The sequence below is a fragment of the Plecotus auritus genome (assembly GCF_963455305.1).
Source record: "Plecotus auritus genome assembly, chromosome: 8".
NCBI classification, from domain to species: domain Eukaryota; kingdom Metazoa; phylum Chordata; class Mammalia; order Chiroptera; family Vespertilionidae; genus Plecotus; species Plecotus auritus.
Window position 1 is genome coordinate 52,646,526 of NC_137782.1, and position 19,329 is coordinate 52,665,854.

A 19,329-nucleotide genomic window follows, 5' to 3' on the forward strand; every position below is an offset into this window, starting at 1 on the left:
CTCTATTCCTCTGCCTTCTTCTCTGAAATCAATAAAAATATATATTTAAATAAATAAAGAAAGAAAGAATATATGGTGCAAATTACCTCTGATCCTAAACGACTATCTGCTGACATTCGACAAAAAGAGAGTAGTGCTTGGTGGAAAGCAGGAGACAACTTCCTAGAAGAAAATGTTGGATGAAAAGGGGACATTGTTACCACTGGTATTTAAGGATAAAGTAACATGTTATAACTTCCATTACTGTGTTAATCCTACCCTACAAATGTTATATGGACTCTTCAGCCACCAATGACTTGAAAGATACCTCACTGCAGAATTATTTAGGGGGGAGGGGGAATCAGCAATAACTGTTGATCTTAAAATAGCTTGATGGTATGTGAATGAACAGCCCATAAATGCTAGTGGATCAAACCTGAGGTAGTATAGCAGGTGAATGACTATAGAAAAATACCATAAAATGAGGACTTTTTTCTCCCCAGTTCTCGATGGTCCCAGAAGGGTAAACAGTAGATACAAAGGTTGATCTGGTGTGTGGCCAAAAGAAATTAAAGTTTTGCAGATTTATATGGTGATAACAATAAACTTAATGTTAGAGAATAAAATAAGTAAAATTTAAGGTAAGTGAAGAAGAACCTCATTCAACATTCATGGTATATTTTAAAGTATTTTTTTTTTGTAATTGAAAATATTAGCCTATTTATGTTTCTAAAACAAGACTGGTCTTCATACGTAGTAGTATTTGTAAAATTATAACTATGATTTGTACTTTACATGCTCAATCACCTTTCTCCAGAGAGTGACTTTTGAATATCAAAGAAGATAAATGAGAATACTACTAACACTGAAGAACTACTACGAATGCCATTATTGTTGAGTATCAGAACATATTTTTTATGATTATATATTATCCATATTAAAATAAATGCACACTATTTTAACTCTGTAAGCTTGATAACATCTAAAGAAATAATATACCTAGTTGGTACACAAAAAGTTGAGGTTCATAAGTGGAAAGCTTTGCTTAAAAACAAACCAACTAGCCTGGCTGGCGTGGCTCAGTGGTTGAGCATGGACCTATGAACCAGGAGGTTAGGATTTGATTCCTGGTCAGGGCACATGCTCAGGTTGTGGGCTCGATCCCCAGTAGGGGGCATGTAGGAGGCAGCCAATACATGATTCTCATCATTGATGTTTCTATCTCTCTCCCTCTCCCTTCTTCTCTGAAATCAATAAAAATATATTTAAAAGAAAAAAAACAAAACAACCAAACACTTCTCACTAACAAAGAGTATCTACCTATAAGTTGTGCTTTCCTATTATATCCCCATACTGGGTATAATATCCTTCTGTTCAACAGGAGGAAGAAGCACGACTTTGTGGCTCACAATGCAGCATAGGCTATGTGTGAGGATTAAATAAGTTACCATACACACAACATTTAGAACTGTGCCTGACATTTTAAAAAGAGTTCAATAAATAGTCCTTTCACTAAATTTTTTTCACATTATAATCTAAACAATTTTAAATTATATTTTGTCTTCTTCACTAGAAAACATGATCATGAAGGATAAGGACCATGCTTTTGCCATCTGAGTTCAATCACTGCTACCTAATAAAAATTAAATAAATGAATTAAGAGACTATTAATAATACACTATTAGTAATGGAAGCAGACACAGGAAAAAGGGCTAGAAGCAAAAACTATTCCCTCTTTATCACCAGCAACTATGCAGTACCGAACCTCTTCTGAGTCTGACAGTGACTGAGGAACAGGGAAAAGGTAAAACAGATGGGGCAAAGTGTTTGCAGCACATAGTAACATGCATACTGTTTATGGGTCTAAGTACTTAGCTAGGATACAACCTATCCTGTTTATGCTTTTATGCCTCTTTAATATACTTTACCTTAGTAATTAGTTAGTGACATGTACTCTGCTGTGTTAATGCCAATGTAAAAATTAATGCATCTGATCTGCAAAAGCAGTTCAAATAAGAACTGAAGCTTTTCCAGTATGTCAATGTACTAACTAGCTGAAGGATACATCTCAGGATACAGGATGCATACTAACCTATTGGGTTTATCAAAATGGACTGTGTTTTTACTTGATGAAGAAGAAGATGGCATTCCTTCTCTTTCTCTCCTCGGTAAGGAGTTTGGGAAATTCTCTTTAGGAATAGTGGAATCAACTTCATCTAATGTAGAAGAAGGATGGATATCCTTGTTTTTTCCCTCGTCTGAACTATTTGTAACTGGTTTCTGTCCACCGTCCTCAGAGTCTTTGTGAAGAGACTGATCCAAAGAAGGTTGAACAGAGTCACAAATTACTGGGATAGCAAAGTGTTCATTTTTGAGAAAGTGCATTTCACTGTAGAAAGAAAGAGAAATAATGAGACAACAATTGTGCTTTCAAAAACCTCATAATGAGTTTAATGTCTTAAAATGTAACATAACATAAAATCGTTTGGCAACTGATTAATCTTTTCTGCAGCATATACACTTATACTTCATATACCTGAAAGATATAAACTTTTACCAAAGAAGCATAAAAATGGCCTATAAACTGCTCTGGATTAAAATTTAACTGTTTCTTCATTTGCAAAATAGGGATTATTCCATCTAAGCCACAGGATTAATATAATAAATGATATAATGAATGAGAGATGTGTATAACACTAATGTGAAGGAGTTATTTTATTGATATTGACAGAACTCAGGAAAAGCAAAAAAGTATCTTATTCTTTGGTTCTAAGACATAATTGATTATAAGGTCACTACATTTTGAGGAAAAGGCATATTAAATGTACAAAGCAATTATAAGACTTTCAAAAGTATCCTATATAATAAAAGGCTAATATGCAAATTGTCCCCTCAACTGAGAGTTCAACTGGGAATTTGACCAGGAGTTCGACCAGGGGGTGGGGCTGGCTGGCCAACTGCCTGTGGCCCCTCCCCCAGGCAGGCCCGGTGGGCTGGCTGGACCCCACCCGTGCACGAATTTGTGCACCGGGCCCCTAGTTATAATGTGAAAAATTATGTCTGACAACTGAAATGTTATTTTGTATATTTATATAATCTTATATAATAACAAAGTTAGGATTTTTTAGAAAGATGATTAAGTACTAACCTTTCAAGTCTTCTGATTTGTTCCATCAAAGACCATTTCTCACTATTTAATAAACTAATTTTATCTTCTAATTTCTGTACTAGTAAGGAGTTCTAAAATCAAAACAGGAGAAAAAAACACCTCAAGATCTCATAGTAAGCTTTTACACATTTTAAATACTTTTTATGGACTTGACTAGTTAGAATCTCTCACCTCTACAGTCTGAGGAGTTTCAAGGGGTGGAGGAAGGTTGCCTAAAACTGGTGTAAGTGCCTCTAATTCATCTTCTTCTACTCCGCTGGCAACATCCACAAGGTCTTTTCCAGACACTTGATGATTTCCAAAATCTCGGTAGAGTTGCAATAAGTCTGGAGGCTTTGGAATGTTTAATCCTACATCATCCCACAATTCAAAATCCTAAAAGATAAAATAGAAAAAAAATATCTGAGGCAATTTTATTCTGCACTTTTGAGATTTATTTTACTCTTTATTGCTAATGTCTTGAAAACCTAACATAATCATATTTTTGTTATAATGTTAGAGCTTTATAAAGTTCCAGAACAATCAATCACATGCAAATACACTGTCCTACCATTTTCTTATCCACTAATACATCAGAATTTAGTATTAACTTGATATCTTATAACTTATTTGTAACTTACATTCATTTGAATATTCTAAATGTGATACTGATACTCTCAATCCTTTGAGGGCTTAATAAATAATGGAAATAGCTATTATTGAGATTAAATCTGAGGCAGATATAAGATAGGTATTAAAAATGGAAGTTTTGGAGAAAATCAGACCTATGCATAAAATTCATATGTCTCCACTTATTATTATTGTTACAAATGAATAAGAAACTTGAACAGGTTATCTGTAAGAGAAGTATAATACCTCTCAGGGTTTTATTAAGGATAAGATAAAAAGATATATTAAAGCATTAACACAATGCATGGCTTCCAACAAGAACTAAACAGGGAAAAAGGAGACATATGTAATACTTTAAACAATAAAAAGTAAATAAATAAAAAAGAAAAAAAGAACTAAACAAATTTAATCTTTTAAAAAATTATGAGATGAATACTATACATATTATTCAAATGTCCACTTGTCCATCTATATTCATCCAATATTTATTAGCTATCCACTCTTTGCTTAAAATCAGAGATAAAGTATTGTCACCCTTAGAGAATTTGACGGTTAAAGAAAAGGGACATAAAGATACAAGTAGAATCTAAAGTATCACACAAAATATGATTGAAGCACTGCCAAGAATTCAGAGAAAGGAGTCAATTTCTGTCCTGGGGCGGGGGTAAGAAAAGGTTTCCGGAAGTTGATGATCTGTCCACTTTCTTGGAAAAGGTTTAGGTATTGATGAGGCAGATGGCAATGAAAACATAGGGGAACTAATTATTTCAGAGATCAGAGGAAGAATAAGCAAAAACACAAAGCTCTAAGGAAGCAGATATGTCCAGGAAGATGCAAGCCCTTCTGTTTATATATAATTATAATGAATAGGCAAAAGATAATGTGAGGAGGACGGCAGCAAATAAACTAAAAAAAAAAGCTGAGTGCTTATAAATTTAGAGTTAGCAAGAAAGGAAAAGCAGAAGGCAAGAGAGAGGTCTGATATGAAAAACAGGGAGAGATTAAGGAAGTGATAATAAGGTGTAAAAACAGATGTAGTGTGAGTAAGACCATGACAAGGTCTGGAATGTGGCAGTGGAGCATGGGAATTTACTACAGTGGAGGAGCCATGTTACCGGGAGCCAGGGAGCATCAGGTATTAGATTGTGAAATGTGCCATTATCTACATGGAAAATAGAGGAAACAGGGTCCTCAGTGAACAGACAAGTTTTATTGAAGGCAAAAATGACATTCTGAGAAGTTGAAAATATACAAAGTTTATTTATGATTAAATAAAAGTTTCAAAGAGCACAACAGAAAGGGAAGTAAACCAGTCATAAATGAAAGAACTGGCAGGAGGGAAGCAAAGAGCAGTATGACAATGATTGTATGCAGATAAAAGTATGAGAAACCTATCAATAATAAAAAAAAAAAAAAAAAAAAAAAAGCCCTAGCTGGTTTGGCTCAGTGGATAGAGCATCAGCCTGTGGACTGAAGGGTCCCGGGTTCGATTCCAGCCAAGGGCACATGCCTGGGTTGCAGGGTCAATCCCCAGTAGGGGATGTGCAGGAGGCAGCCGATCAATGATTCTCTCTCATCATTGATGTTTCTATCTCTCTCTCCCTCTCCCTTCCTCTCTGAAATCAATAAAGAAATATATTAAAAAAAAGAAAAGAAAAAGAAACCTATCAATAAATATTTGTTAAGTGTGTTATATATGCAAATACAGAGATGAACAAGAGATTATTTTAACATCAAGGAGCTTATAGCCTAGTCAGAAAGACAAGAGATAATTCCAGATGCCATTAACAGATGATAGAAAATAAAATAGGATGAAAAGTCATACATTTTGGCCAGAGTATGGGGAGTGAGGGCTTTAGACAGCACTAGTTTCAGACCAACTGAAATTAGTACTAAATGTTGCCTACTGGTCAAAGGACAGGTTATTATTGATAAACACTACCATTACCTTTCTTAAAAAAACAACTTTACTGAGGTATAATTAACATACAATGAACTGCACAAGTTAAATAAATCCACAAGCTAATTTAAAATGTACCATTTGCTAAATTTTGACATGTACACACCCCTGAATAGATCACCATAATCAAGAAAATGAACTTGTTCACTCCCAAAGTTTTCTTGGACACCTTTTCAATCCTTACCTCTTATTCCTCACACCTGCTCTGTTCCTAGGCAAATACTATTCTGTTTTCTTTACATTTCTTAAAATTTTATATAAATAGAATCATACAGTAAACACCCTGTCTGGTTTCTTTCACAGATTAATAATTTTCAGATGGATCAATATTGTATCAAGCAGTAGTTCATTGCGTTTTATTGCTGAGTAGTATTCCAAGTAAGGATATAAGAATTTTTTATCCAATCTCCTGTTCTTGGATATTTTGGTTGTTTCCCAGATTTTAGCTATTATAAATAAAGCTATCCTAATATATAAAAAACCCAGGGTCTGTAATGACCCAAGGCTCGACCGATTGATCGGAAGTCAGTCCTGCAGTCAGTGCTGGGATGCCGTGGCTGCAGGCTCGGCGATCCAGCACTGACTGCGGAGGGGGCTGAGGATCAGGCCCGGAGAGAGGCCTGGGCAGAGAAGCAGGGTCTGATCCATGGCCTCCGTTGCAGCTGTTGATCAGCCCTTGCCTCTCTCTCTCTGGGCCTGGCCAGCAGCCGCACTTCTCCTTCTCTCCGGGCCTCTGCGGGGGCTGCTGATCAGCCCTGCCTCTCTGATCAGGCCCGGAGATAGACCCAGAGATGCTGACTGGCATAGAAAGCGACCAATCAGAACCAAATCTGGGTGAACTATGAGGAGCCAATGGCTGCCTAGGAGGCGGAGCTTTTGACGCTGACTAGCATAGAAACTGACCAATCAAAACCTAATCTGGGTGAACTGTGAAGGCAGACCCTAAGGTTGGGGCTGAGGAGGGGTTTTAAGGGCAACAGCTATTTGGTGTAAGGTGTAAGAAAGCAGTTCAATGTTTTAATGACAGGTTTGGCAGCATAGTGCATATGGCTGGCTATCAGTCCAGATATAGGGATTATGTATTTTTGTCTGCCAAAAGCATCTCCTCCAGCTAAAAAAGGCTCCCCCGCCCCCGCTTTTAAGCAATCCTATCCTATACAATCTATTTATACTAATTAAAAGGTAATATGCTAATTAGACCGGGTCGACCGGCTATCATCCGGACGTCCAACTTCCTTCCGGACAAAGCCATGGTGGTGGGGACCAAGGCAGAGAGGACAGTTGGGGTGAGATCAGGCCAGCAGGGGAGGGCAGTTGGGGGCGATCAGGCAGGCAGAGGCAGTTAGGGGCAATCAGTTAGGTAGTCAGGTGAGCAGTTAGGAGCCAGCAGTCCTAGATTGCAAGAGAAATGTCCGACTGCCGGCAGTCAGACATCCCACAAGGGGTCCCCGAATGGAGAGGGTGCAGGCTGGGTTGAGGATACCCCCACATCCGTGCACAAATTTCGTGCACCGGGCACTAGTTAATATTATAAAGGAGTCTTGGCATGGACATGTGCTTTAGTTATTCTCAGCATGTATAATAGTTTTCAGTGTACAAGCCTTTACCAGATTTATCCCTAACTATTTCCTATTTCTTGATACTTTGTAAATAATATTTTAAAAATTCATTTGATCTTGTATCCTACAACCTTGCTATAATCAATGATTAGTTTTAGTATCTTTGTGGGATAGTCCATAGGATTTTCTTGTATATATAATCCTGTCAAAAGTGAATAAAGACAATTTCTTCCTTTCCAAAATGTGTGCCTTTAGTTTCTTTGTCTTGCCTTCTATTGGCTAGAATCTTCAGTACGATGCTCAACAGAAGTAGTGAAAGCAGATATCCTTGCTTTTTTCCTTATGTTTCACCATTTAAGTATGATTAGTGATAGCTTTTCCATAAATGTCTTTTATGAGGTTAAGGAAATTCCTTTCTATTCCTAATTTCTTTAAAGTTTTTAGGGGGACCGGATGTTTGTGTCAAATGCTTTGTCTGCATGTTCTGAGATGATTATATAACTGTCTTCTCTTTTCCTTTCTTCATATAGTGAATGACTGTGACTGATTTTTGGATATTAAATCAACCTTACATTTTTTGGATAACCCATTTGGTCATGATGTATTAACCTTTTTTTACATATTGTTGGATTTGATGTAGTAAAATGTTATGTAGAATTGTTGTATAATATTACATAGAAATGTTATGTAGAATAACTGAGGGAAATCTGCTATCTCCCTTTGAGAACGTCTGTTTTTGTTAAATGATCCATAGGATATTTACGGACTAATGGAATACACCTAATTTAAAATGATGGCCTCCTGATTTCTATAAAGTAAATTCTTTGGTATTTACTTTCCTAAGGTGCAAGAGTCAAACTAATTTATTAGCACTAAGAAGTCAAAATATTACAGTTGAGAGATAACATTAAAAAAGCTTTGCTTACAAGATTTTATAAGGAAAATAATGAGGTTCTAAAATTGGTTCCTATTCTAGGGGGAAAAAGGGGACATAGGTAATACTTTCAACAATAAAGATTTAAATAAATAAATAAATAAATAAATAAATAAAAGTGGTTCCTATTCAAACAGATACTATTTATATTCACACTCTCATTCAAAATATTCTTGCAACTGCTGTTATCTACTTACCATCTTAATTATTATAGAGCTCTTAGAGAGGTTTTTATAAGTATACATTAACCTGTACTACTAAATAAATGTTTAAAGGGAATAATAATCTAGCACACTCTATAAATACATGAAAATATGAGTAGAAAATATTTTCTACTTATAAGTTGTTAAAAATTACCTGGAAAGAATGAGAAGTCTTTTATATGAAAAGAATAAATTTATAGGTCAAATAGAATACTAGGCTGGGTAGGCAAGGAAATATTGTGTGGTAACTAACCTTATAGAAGTTTACTATATGCATAACTTAAACAAATTAAAGAAATAAAAGAGAAAAGTACATTTTAAGTTAAAAAGAAAATAATTCACTGTTAAAAAAATAACTGTACCTGATCATCATTTTCATCTGAAAAGGTTATTGATGTAAGCTTGTAGTTATTCTTCAATAAAAATTCATTGACTAAGAAGTTTAGAGCTCTCTTTTCAAGAGGTTTGATTGGCTCCTGGAGTCAAAATAAGATAAAATACCATAAGTTTTCCTCCTTCAATATTTGTGCTACCATTTTATGTGGACGATACTTTTAGAGCTGTCATTTACCCACCTGAATTTCAGGACTTGATTTGTAATTTTTTCGTTCCTGTAAAGGAACTTCATGTTCTGGTGGAAGAAAATATAAATAATATTTTACTATTTTACATTTGAAAATATCTCAGCTACTTCTACATTGTCAAAAAAGGAAAAGTCGCAAAAAATTTTATGTACACCACCTGCAGCCTTTGTCAGGTTGGCTCGGAGGGCCTGAATGGTCTCCTTGGCTTTCCGTAGTTCAAACTCCAGGACTGGACAGGGATTTGGAATAAACACACACAGGCATCCAACCAAGAAAAGGGAAACAAAAATAAAAAAAATAAAAAGCAAAGATGGGTATGAAAAAAAAATACAATTTGTATTGAAAACAGAAAGCATGCAATCTTTATGAAACTTGTGAACGCATGCAGCAGAGTTGATTAGCAAGCAAACTGGTGAATGTTTTCCATAGTTTTAGAGTTCAGGGGACTACTGATAAAATGTTCTAGCTGTCTGACAAGGAATGGCTCTATTTAAAAATAAAACCTATGGCATAATCTTATCTAGTAAATAAAAATATTAGTAATGTGGGTGCTTCTGCTTCTGTCAGTCTAAGTAAGAAAATGCAATGAAATGTTCTCAGGTTATATAATTTTAGGGGGAAAGATAAAAATTAGATAAAGTCCAAGCAAATATACTTAAGGAAAACCTCAGGATTAAAAAGAAAAAGGGCCCGGCTGGTGTGGCTCAGTGACTGAGCATTGACCCATGAACCAACCAAAAGTCACCAGTTCGATTCCAGGTCAGGGAACATGACGAATTTGCAGGCTTGATCTCCAGTTGGGGACGTGCAGGAGGCAACTGATAAATGATCGATTTTCTCTTTCACTGGTGTTTCTATCTCTCTATCTCTCTCCCACTCTCTCTAAAATCAATTTTAAAAAAGGCATCTTTTTTTTAAAAATCCTAACCTGAGGATATTTTTCCATTGATTTTCAGAGAGAGTGGAAGAGAGAGGGAAAGACAGAGAAAAATATCAATGTGAGAGAAACACATCGATTGGTTGCCTCCTGTAAGCTTCTGGATCAGGACTGGGGCCGAGGAGGAGCCTGCAACCAAGGTACATGTCCTTGACTGGACTTGAACCCAGGACCCTATGCTCTGCAGGCTGATGCTCTAGCCACTGAGCCAAACCAGGTAGGACTAAAAAAGGTATCTTTAATGCATTATCTAGGATAATGTTATAAGTCAATATAAAAAATGTTAGTGAATATATAACTTTATTAAGATGTTGAAGGAATAAATATTTTGTTGGGAAGCTTATAAAATTTTCTACACACAAGTGTATGTCTTTTATAAACATGTTTAGATATGTTAAATATATATATCTTAAAAAAATTCCTAAGGGTTTATTTTAGGTTTCATTTTCAGCCAAAGGGTGGAAATAGTTTGTCTTTTAATTTTAATTAAGGTCATTCTAAAGCAAAAGATTGTGTACAATTCCAAAAATGTAGTTATCTAAGGATACTAACTAAAATTAGAGTTTTCAAAGTTCCTGATAACTCCTCAAATAGGTATTTGTTTATGTTAAGAGGTACTAGTGAAACTCAAAAATTTCTCCTTTTACCAGAGCTTGATTATAAGATAAACATTAATACTGAGGAAACATTTTAATAAGCTCTTTAAAATGTTTCATCATGAACAAGATTTAACTGTGTCTTAACTGGGAATTTTCTTTAAAATATATGACACTGCTCAAAATATAAACAAAGCCATTTCTGTAAAGTAAACCTCTAGAAAAATTAAGTCATCTTTGTCACAACTAAATATTAAAAAACTATAGTATGTAAATAGTTCTGCATAAAAACTAGCAAATTTAAATATGCAATTTTTTCCAAATTGACTAATAAACAGAAAAAATAATATGGCAAATGAGATGCTACCAGAGACAACAAAGCTATAAAAATATATGGAAAAATCAGGATTCACTCAGTTTGCATATTTTCATTAAAAACTTAAGATGTAACTGAATCACATCTAGTACATGAGGCCAATTATTTTGATGCACAGAATTTCACTGCAACAACATGGAAACACAACTAAAAATCAGATGACATGTATGTACTATTTCTCATTTGGGAGTCAGCAATGCTGATCTGCAAACATTTCTGTGCAACGAAGTTAAAATAGTTTTTCTAAAACTTACACTTCTGGAAGCTCTTAGAGTCTGTGTTTAAAGTTAGACTGCACACATTTAGGGTGTAAGGTTAAGTACAGAATAGGTTTACTTTTTTTTAAATTTCAAAACTCTTTAATTGATTTTGATTTAAAAATACTTAAAAGTAAAATGAATGTACATATTATTATGCTTTTAGTAACACAATTTACTAAGATATATTACAGAACAATTGCAGATCAGAAATGCCTTGGACCAGAGACAGAATATAAAAAAAAAAATAGAAAAAAATGGTTAAAACACAAAACTGTGAAAAACTCAAATTCAATTGGTGAAAGTTTAGGTGACCAAAAGCAAAACACTAAATGATCAAGGCACAGAAAGCCATAAAAACCCATGTCAGACGGCAAGAATTTAGATTTTATGCACATCTAAATATACACGGCCAAATGCCATTAAAAATTAGCAATGCTTTGAAAAGATAGTGCCTATCAAAATGAATTCACTCTGCTGCATGTTTCTTAGTATACACTATAAATTTTAAAACACAGAGGCATATCTTTGAAGTTATAGCACATCTCTATAAAGGCACAGTATGATAAATTAACTTTAGCTACATGAGAAAGTTTAACAGGAAAGGTCTGAACAGCTATATACACACATGAATTTGTCTATTTAAAAAACATTAGCCTAAAGCTCAAAATTACCATGTAAACAGATACACTGAACCAAACACCCTTCAAGAATTTTTCAAATGTACTTCTTTATAAAAACGTTTGAGGATGTGTGTTTTTAAAGAACACTGTAGGAACCAACGAACAATCTGCTCACTCCACCATCACAACCCTATAATAGCCCAACACTGCTGAATGCAATTTTATTGGAACTAAAGTAATAACTTAAAGATGTAGGTATATTCTAATAATGCATATTACAATCTTACCAAAATATTAATGATTAAATCAGTATAAGCAACTCAAGATTAGTTAAAACAGTTGTTTCCCAACTAGGGTTGGACAATCCTAATAATCGGAGGTATTTAAATGCTAAAAGATCATGCTCTCATAACTTGGGAGATGTACAACTGACTGTGGAAACACCAAAAGGCAAAGTATTAAATTTCAAAGCAGAAAAAAAAAATCAATCCTTTGATGCCCCAACTTAATATACCACTAATATGATCTTGAAATATTTTCCAGTCTTAGTTCATTTTGCCACAAAACTCAAAATAATTATTTTGGAAGACCTTTTTCACAACATTGGTTAGTCAAGTATTTTTTTTACTCCCATTCCTATTCAGTATTGAAGAGTTCAAATCAATAGGGTTGAGTCAAGCAACCTGCCACTTTCTTCTTAATATAAAGTGATTTGACTTCATAATAAAATACCACTTCCCCATCTTTAATACTTATTTTGTTATCACACGAGCATTTCTAGAAAAAAATTTCTTAAGACTATGAGTTAGAATAAAAATATATTCCCTAAAACAATATTAAAATGCTGACAGTACCAGCAGCACCTTCCTGGGTTTAGAGAATTAAGAAAGGCAGAGTACTATTTAGGCATGACTTGGTAAATGTGAAAAATAAATGAAATGAAGCAAGATGCAATCTCCAGTTTGTAGATAATTAGCTTTCTACATTCATCAAAATTGGGGGGTGGCGGGGAGAGAATCGCCTTCCCCAAGCCTTAAAAAAAAAAAATTCTTTCCATTACTGTTCCTCCTGCCCAAGTTCTCTTATACAGATTCCTCTATTACTCATCTCAAAGTTGGTGTTTCTCAGGGTGTCATTCTTGGCCCTTTCTTACTCTACATACTCCACTGAGATGGTATTCATACTTACGGTTTAACTATCACAATCCCAGAAGATTCAAAATCTTTAAACCTTTTCCCCAAGATAAAGATCTACCTAATTATCACCTGGATGTGCCCATTTGAAAGTTTCATAAGTTTTTAATTCAGTCCTATCTAAATGAATTTCACCATCTCCTTCTCAAATCTGTTCTCCCTTCTTCTCCTTCAGTCTCTCTCCATTAACAGTACCACTATCTACCCAGCTGTTCAGAGAGGATACCTGGAGTTTACTCTTCACTTAGCTGTTGTGCTTACTCCCATATTAATTAAATGTCCAAGTCATATTGATTCCAACCCTTGAATAACCCCCTAAATAACCATTCATCTAAAGTTCTCTGCAGCTACCCTAGTTCAGACCTTTATGACTTATCATATAAATTACAACACCCTACAACCATATTAAAGGCTTGTTGCCTTTAAAGTCTTGTTGGAGAATCTATCCTATTTTAAATCATACAAAATCATAAGTAAGATTTAAGTAAGGTCCAAAATAAGAAAAACAAAAAGTACTTCTAAAAGGAAGTACAAATATCTGTAGTAGGGAAGAAATCTCTATAATAAAGAGCCAGGGTGTAACAACCAATCACGACCAAAGGCTGACCATCTGGAAGGCTGACCATGGCCTTTTTTTTTTAAGGCATGGCGACCCAGCGCTGACTAATGCGGCTGCAGGCCCAGTGACTCAGCAGTGACTGCTGAGGGGGCTTTGAATCAGGCCCGGAAAGAGACCTGAAGAGAGAAGCAGGGGCTGATCTGTAGCGTCTGTGGCAGCTTTTGACCAGCACTTGCCTCTCTCTTTCCCTCTGAGGCTGGCCAGCAGCCCTGCCTCCATTTCTCTTCGAGCCTCCAATAGGGCTGCTGATCAGCCCTGCCTTTCTGATCAGGCCCTGTTGATAGGCCCAGAGACGCTGACTGGCATAGAAACTGACCAATTAGAACCAAATCTGGGTCAACTGTGAGGAGCCAATAGATGCCTAGGAGGTGGAGCTTTTGAAACTGACTGGCATAGAAACTGACCAATTAGAACCAAATTGGCCAGCAGAGGAGGGCAGTTGGGGGCAAGATCAGGCCGGCTGGGGAGGGCAGTTGGGGACAACCAGGCCGGCAAGGGGAGGGAAGTTAGGGACGAGATCAGGCCGGCAGGGGAGGGCAGTTGGGGGTGAGATCAGGCCGGCAAGAGAGGGCAGTTGGGGGCAAGATCAGGCCAGCAAGGGAGGGCAGTTAGGGGTGATCAGGCAGGCAGAGGCCGTTAGGGGCGATCAGGCAGGCAGGCAGGTGAGCGGTTAGGAGCCAGTGGTCCCAGATTGCGAGAGGGATGTCTGACTGCCAGTTTAGGCCCAATCCTGATTGGGACTAAACCAGCAGCTGGACATCCCCCAAAGGATCCCTGATTGGAGAGGGTGCAGGCTGGGCTAAGGGAACTGCCTCCTCCGTGCACGAATTTCGTGCACCAGGCCACTAATATATAGTAAAAGACAAACAGGCTTATTTAATCCTGATAAAGCTGGATATGTATATTGCAGGCCAATAGCTAAGAAATGAGAGGGCTACTGATGATGCTGCTTCTTACCCAGGGAACAGGGTCAGGATATCCCACAAGCAAAAATCTGAATGTTATTTTAGAACTAGAGGCCCGGTGCATGAAATTCATGCACGGGGGGAGGGGAGGTAACCCTCAGCCCAGCCTGCACCCTCTCCAATCTGGGACCCCTCGAGGGATGTCCAACTGCCCATTTAGGCCCGATCCCTCTCACAATCCAGGACTGCTGGCTCCCAACTGCTCGCCTGCCTGCCTTCCTGATTGCCCCTAACCGTTTCTGCTGGCCAGCCTGATCACCCCCTAACCACTCTCCTGCCAGCCTGATTGATGCCTAACTACTCCCCTGCAAGCCCAATTGCCCCTAACTGCCCTCCCCTGCTGACCTTGTAACCGCTAACTGCCCTTGCCTGCTGGCCTGGTCCCCCCCAACTGCCCTCCCCTGCAGTCCTGGTCCCCCCCAACTGCTCTCCCCTGCAGGCCTGGTCCTCTGCAACTGCTCTCCCCTGCAGGCCCCGTCGCCCCCAACTTCTCTCCTCTGCTGGCCTGGTCACCCCTAACTGCCCTCCCCTGCAGGCTTGATTGCCCCCAACTGCCCTCCTTTGCAGGCCTGGTCCCTCCCAACTGCCCTCCTCTGCTGGCCATCTTGTGGCAGCCATCTTGTATCCACATGGGGTCAGCCATCTTATGTGTTGGAGTGACGGACAATTTGCATATTACTCTTTTATTAGATAGGATGTCTAATAGGTTATTTAAGCTTTATAAAGGCTTCATATGATTGTTGTCCCAAGAACAGCATAATACTTTGAATACAGAGTAAGCACTCAAATATTTTTTTAATAAATGAGTATGCTAATACTTAATGCCATATGTAATAAACCTGAAACATTACTGATCTTACCAGCATTAGGAGTGTCTTTCGTACAAATTAGAAAGCACAGTTTTTGTAGTTCTCTAGATTCCAACATGAAAGATAAGGTGTGAACTAGGGAAGTAATATAGTAACAGGTAGAGATATGAGAACAAATAAAGTCAGAGACTCTGATGCTAAAAGATAGATCCTGTGAACCTGAGACAAGAATATTATTGGTTCCACAAGTCACAGGTCCTTTTCACTGTTGCCAAAGCACTGAACATTTATCTGCGTTAGAGATATAGACATGTTTCAGTACACATTCCTTGAGGGCAGGTATTATGTATTTCATATTTCTATTTCCAGTGCATAACAGTCTGAACACATAGCAGATGCTCAAAATGCTTAAAATAAAGACTGGCAATCCCAATATTTAAACTATAAATTTCCCTTGTTGCATTTTTAAGAAAACTTGAAAATTTAAGAGGTACACAGAGCAGGTGCTCAATAAACAGTTGTTCACCGCTTCCTTTTTGAAGGAACACCTATACATATTTGGCAAAAAAAAATCAGATTTTTAAATTTAGGAAAATGATAGTGAGAATGATGCTAGGAGCCTGCAACCAAGGTACGTGCCCTTGACCGGAATCAAACCTGGGACTCTGGTCCATACTGAGCCACACTGGCTAGGGCTAGATTTACTGTTTTGATACATTTGTCAATTAATAATACTAACCAGTTTGGCTCAGTGGATAGAGCATTCACCCACAGACTGAAGGGTCCTGGGTTTGATTCTGGTCAAGGGCCTGTACCTTGGTTGCAGGCTCGATCCCTGGCCCTGGTCAGGGCACTTGCAGGAGGCAACTAATCGATATGTCTCTCTCACATTGATGTTTCTCTTTCTTGGTCTCTCCCCCTCCCTTCCACTTTCTCTAAAAAAAAATCAATGAAAAAATATCCTTGGGTGAGGGTTAACAAACAAACAAAAATTCATAATGCTTATGACAAATCATGATTTGATACAGAGAGCCACATTTAACTCTTCCACTGACATCCCCATTCAAATGGCATTGCTATTGCTTATACTGCTGAATCTTCTCTTAGCTTCTGAATCAAAAACAGTTACATCATTTTTAACTCATATAATACTATGAGATTTTTAAATATTCAATATCTTCATTTTCAAGCAATGAATAAAAATCATATATTTGAATGTCATTTTTAATCAGGTCAAACCTCATCCTTCATGCTAAGTGGTAGCATAAGATACAGTCAATTGTGGGCTTTGTTGCTGGGCTATCTGCATTTGAATCCTAGCTCTGTCACTGAAGTTTCCTGGGGAGGAGGAGGATAATTCTATAACTCAATGGTTTAATATACATTTAGCACAGTGTTTAGAATGGAGTGCTATGTAAAAATTAGCATTCACTTTTATTATTATAACTAGAGGCCCACTGCATGAAATTCGTGCAAGAGTTGGCCTTCCTTCCCCCGGCTGCCGGCACCAGCACCGGCTTCCCTCCAGCTACCAGCAGGCACCTGGGACCCGGGCTTCCCTCACAGCCGTGGCTTCATCCGGAAGGTCGACTGGAAGGACGTCTGGTCTAATTAGCATATTATGCTTTTACTATTATAGAAGACCATGATGGGTAAACATTTGGTAGGTTTTAACAAAATTGTCCCAGTAAATGGAAGAAAAATTCAACAGTTGGTCAAGAGAAGAATCCACTTTATGGGTGTTCCGGACTTATATTGCCTCCACAGGCTCCATTTGTCCCATGTGGCATCCCTCTTGCTCCAAGAGTGCCCACCATTATGATGAAGATCAAGATATTTAACTGATAGCGATCTGCTATCCCCACCAATATCCTATGAAAACTACAATTCCTACAAGGCACTCAAGAATGATTTCAATGACAGATAGTCACAGCCTTGAGGTACCAAAAAGGTACCAGCCATTTGACACTTAAAGAGCCAGCGGATCCCCAGTAGAATACAACTGGCCTCACTTGAGGTGGGCAGAACACAGATACAAATTGATCTTCTGAAGTCTCTACAGATCCAGTGGTGATGCTTAGAAGGCAGAACTTGTTGGAGGGTGGGGAGGGGAAGAAGACTAGAATGAGTAACCAAGCAACCAGAAAGAATGTTATTGGTCTTCTTCTTGGAATGGGCAAGGTCCTAAAGGCCCCTGCTGTACCAAGCATTAACCCTTTCTTTTCTGAATCATAGGAAAGTCAGGAAAAGTTTCTGGAGAGATGCTGTGATGGGGAATACCTGGGGAACCTTAAGACAAATTTTATTAAACAACCTACAAGAAAGTATTTCAACCAATTTGAACAATCTTTAGAGTTGTATTGGCATACAACACCTGAATATCAGACCTGGTTTGGAGGATCAAAGGAATGAGAAGGCCAACGTCCAACTAACTTTGTACTAAACTATGGCTAACTTAAAGCTGTTTACATCAGTTTCATAACTACATGATTGTAAACTGTTGGTTATAAGAACTCAGAAAATTGCATAATCAGACACAGCAACACTGGAAGAGGAAGTTACAGGTTGAGATGTTCCCTGGCGCCAATAAGTTAATAAAATAATTTTGCATAATAACTATATAATTATATTAACACACCAAATTGTAGAAGAAAAAGAATTCCTCAAGTCATTTTATTATTTCTGGAATGGCTAAGAATCTAAATCTGTCTTTACAATCTTACTCACCTGCCACTCTCTCATCTGTTTCCCTGTTACCATCATCTGAATATCTTGCAAAGTCTAAAGAATCAAGAGTACTGATGCTCCCAGCTCTATCTGTAATGAAGAGAAAAATAGAAGTATTAAACAGATTTTTATTTAATTATCAAAATAAGGTAATGGCAATCAATTATTTACAATAATTTCTAGTTAATAAAACTATGATTCTAAGATCTAGAAATTCTATTAAAGCAATAAACTACGGTAAAAATGCCCACACCAATTAAACAAACTCAAGTTTCCCTGCCCAAATCTCTGGCTAACTCCTGAACAATGCACACACAAGGCATAATGCAACCAACCAATCTAAAAGCAAAAAAAAAGAAGAAATAAAATTTTTGAACTGTTGCCCAGGAGTTGCAGATTGAGTCTGACTAGATAATTTCTTACTAAAAAATATGAAGGTTGAAAAAATAGGGCAGAATCCTGTCTCCACAACAATAACACACATTGTCCACCACACAGTCCAAAATTTCTTAATACATAAGAACTAGTAAATTGTGACCTAGTCTCAAGAGAAAACACTATTAACAGGGACCAATCCCAAAATAATCCAGATATTAGAATTAGTAGACTAACATTTTAAAATAGCTATTATAATTATGCTCAGTGAAGTAAATGCAAGTGTACAATGAACAAAAGGAGAGGAAATCTTAGCAGAAAGACAGATTATAAAAAATTTCCAGTGGCCCTAGCCGGTGTTGCTCAGTGGTTAGAGCGTCAGCCTGCGGACTGAAGGGTCCCGGGTTCGATTCCCAGTCAAGGGCACATGCCCAGGTTGCAGGCTCGGTCCCCTCCAGTAGGGGGCGTGCAGGAGGCAGCCGATTCATGATTCTCTCTCCTCATGGATGTTTCTCTCTCTCTCTCTCTCTCTCTCTCTCTCTCTCTCTCTCTCTCTCTCCCCCCCCTCCCTTCTTCTCTGAAATCAATAAAATTAAAAAAAAAATTTTCCAGTGGAAATTCTAGATCTGAAAAAATGTGTCATTAGGCAATTTTATCCTTGTACAAACATCAGAGCATACTTATACAAATCTAGATGATAACTGCTCCCAGGCTATAAGCCTGTACAGCATGTTACCATACAAAACAAAATGACATTAAATACAGTACAAAAAATGATCAAGAGACATAGTAAACATGGGATGTATAAGACTGTTGCTGGTGTTAACATGGCATACTGTTTTACAACAAATTTTT

General features: G+C 37.4%; 1 protein-coding gene across 2 annotated transcripts in view; it reads right to left on the reverse strand.

Moving 5' to 3' along the window:
• Nucleotides 1-19,329, reverse strand: part of RELCH (RAB11 binding and LisH domain, coiled-coil and HEAT repeat containing) — a 117,279-nt gene that overhangs the window by 80,215 nt on the left and 17,735 nt on the right. Inside the window, exons 2-9 of one of the 2 annotated variants that reach the window (XM_080684454.1) lie at nucleotides 18,100-18,189; nucleotides 9,155-9,226; nucleotides 8,989-9,044; nucleotides 8,776-8,889; nucleotides 3,320-3,523; nucleotides 3,128-3,219; nucleotides 2,072-2,368; nucleotides 87-162 (exon numbers count right to left, since the gene is read on the reverse strand). In XM_080684454.1, coding sequence (XP_080540580.1) covers nucleotides 87-162; nucleotides 2,072-2,368; nucleotides 3,128-3,219; nucleotides 3,320-3,523; nucleotides 8,776-8,889; nucleotides 8,989-9,044; nucleotides 9,155-9,226; nucleotides 18,100-18,189 — 1,001 coding nt within the window. The remainder of the gene's footprint in view (nucleotides 1-86; nucleotides 163-2,071; nucleotides 2,369-3,127; nucleotides 3,220-3,319; nucleotides 3,524-8,775; nucleotides 8,890-8,988; nucleotides 9,045-9,154; nucleotides 9,227-18,099; nucleotides 18,190-19,329) is intronic. The other variant, XM_080684455.1, reaches the window with a different exon arrangement.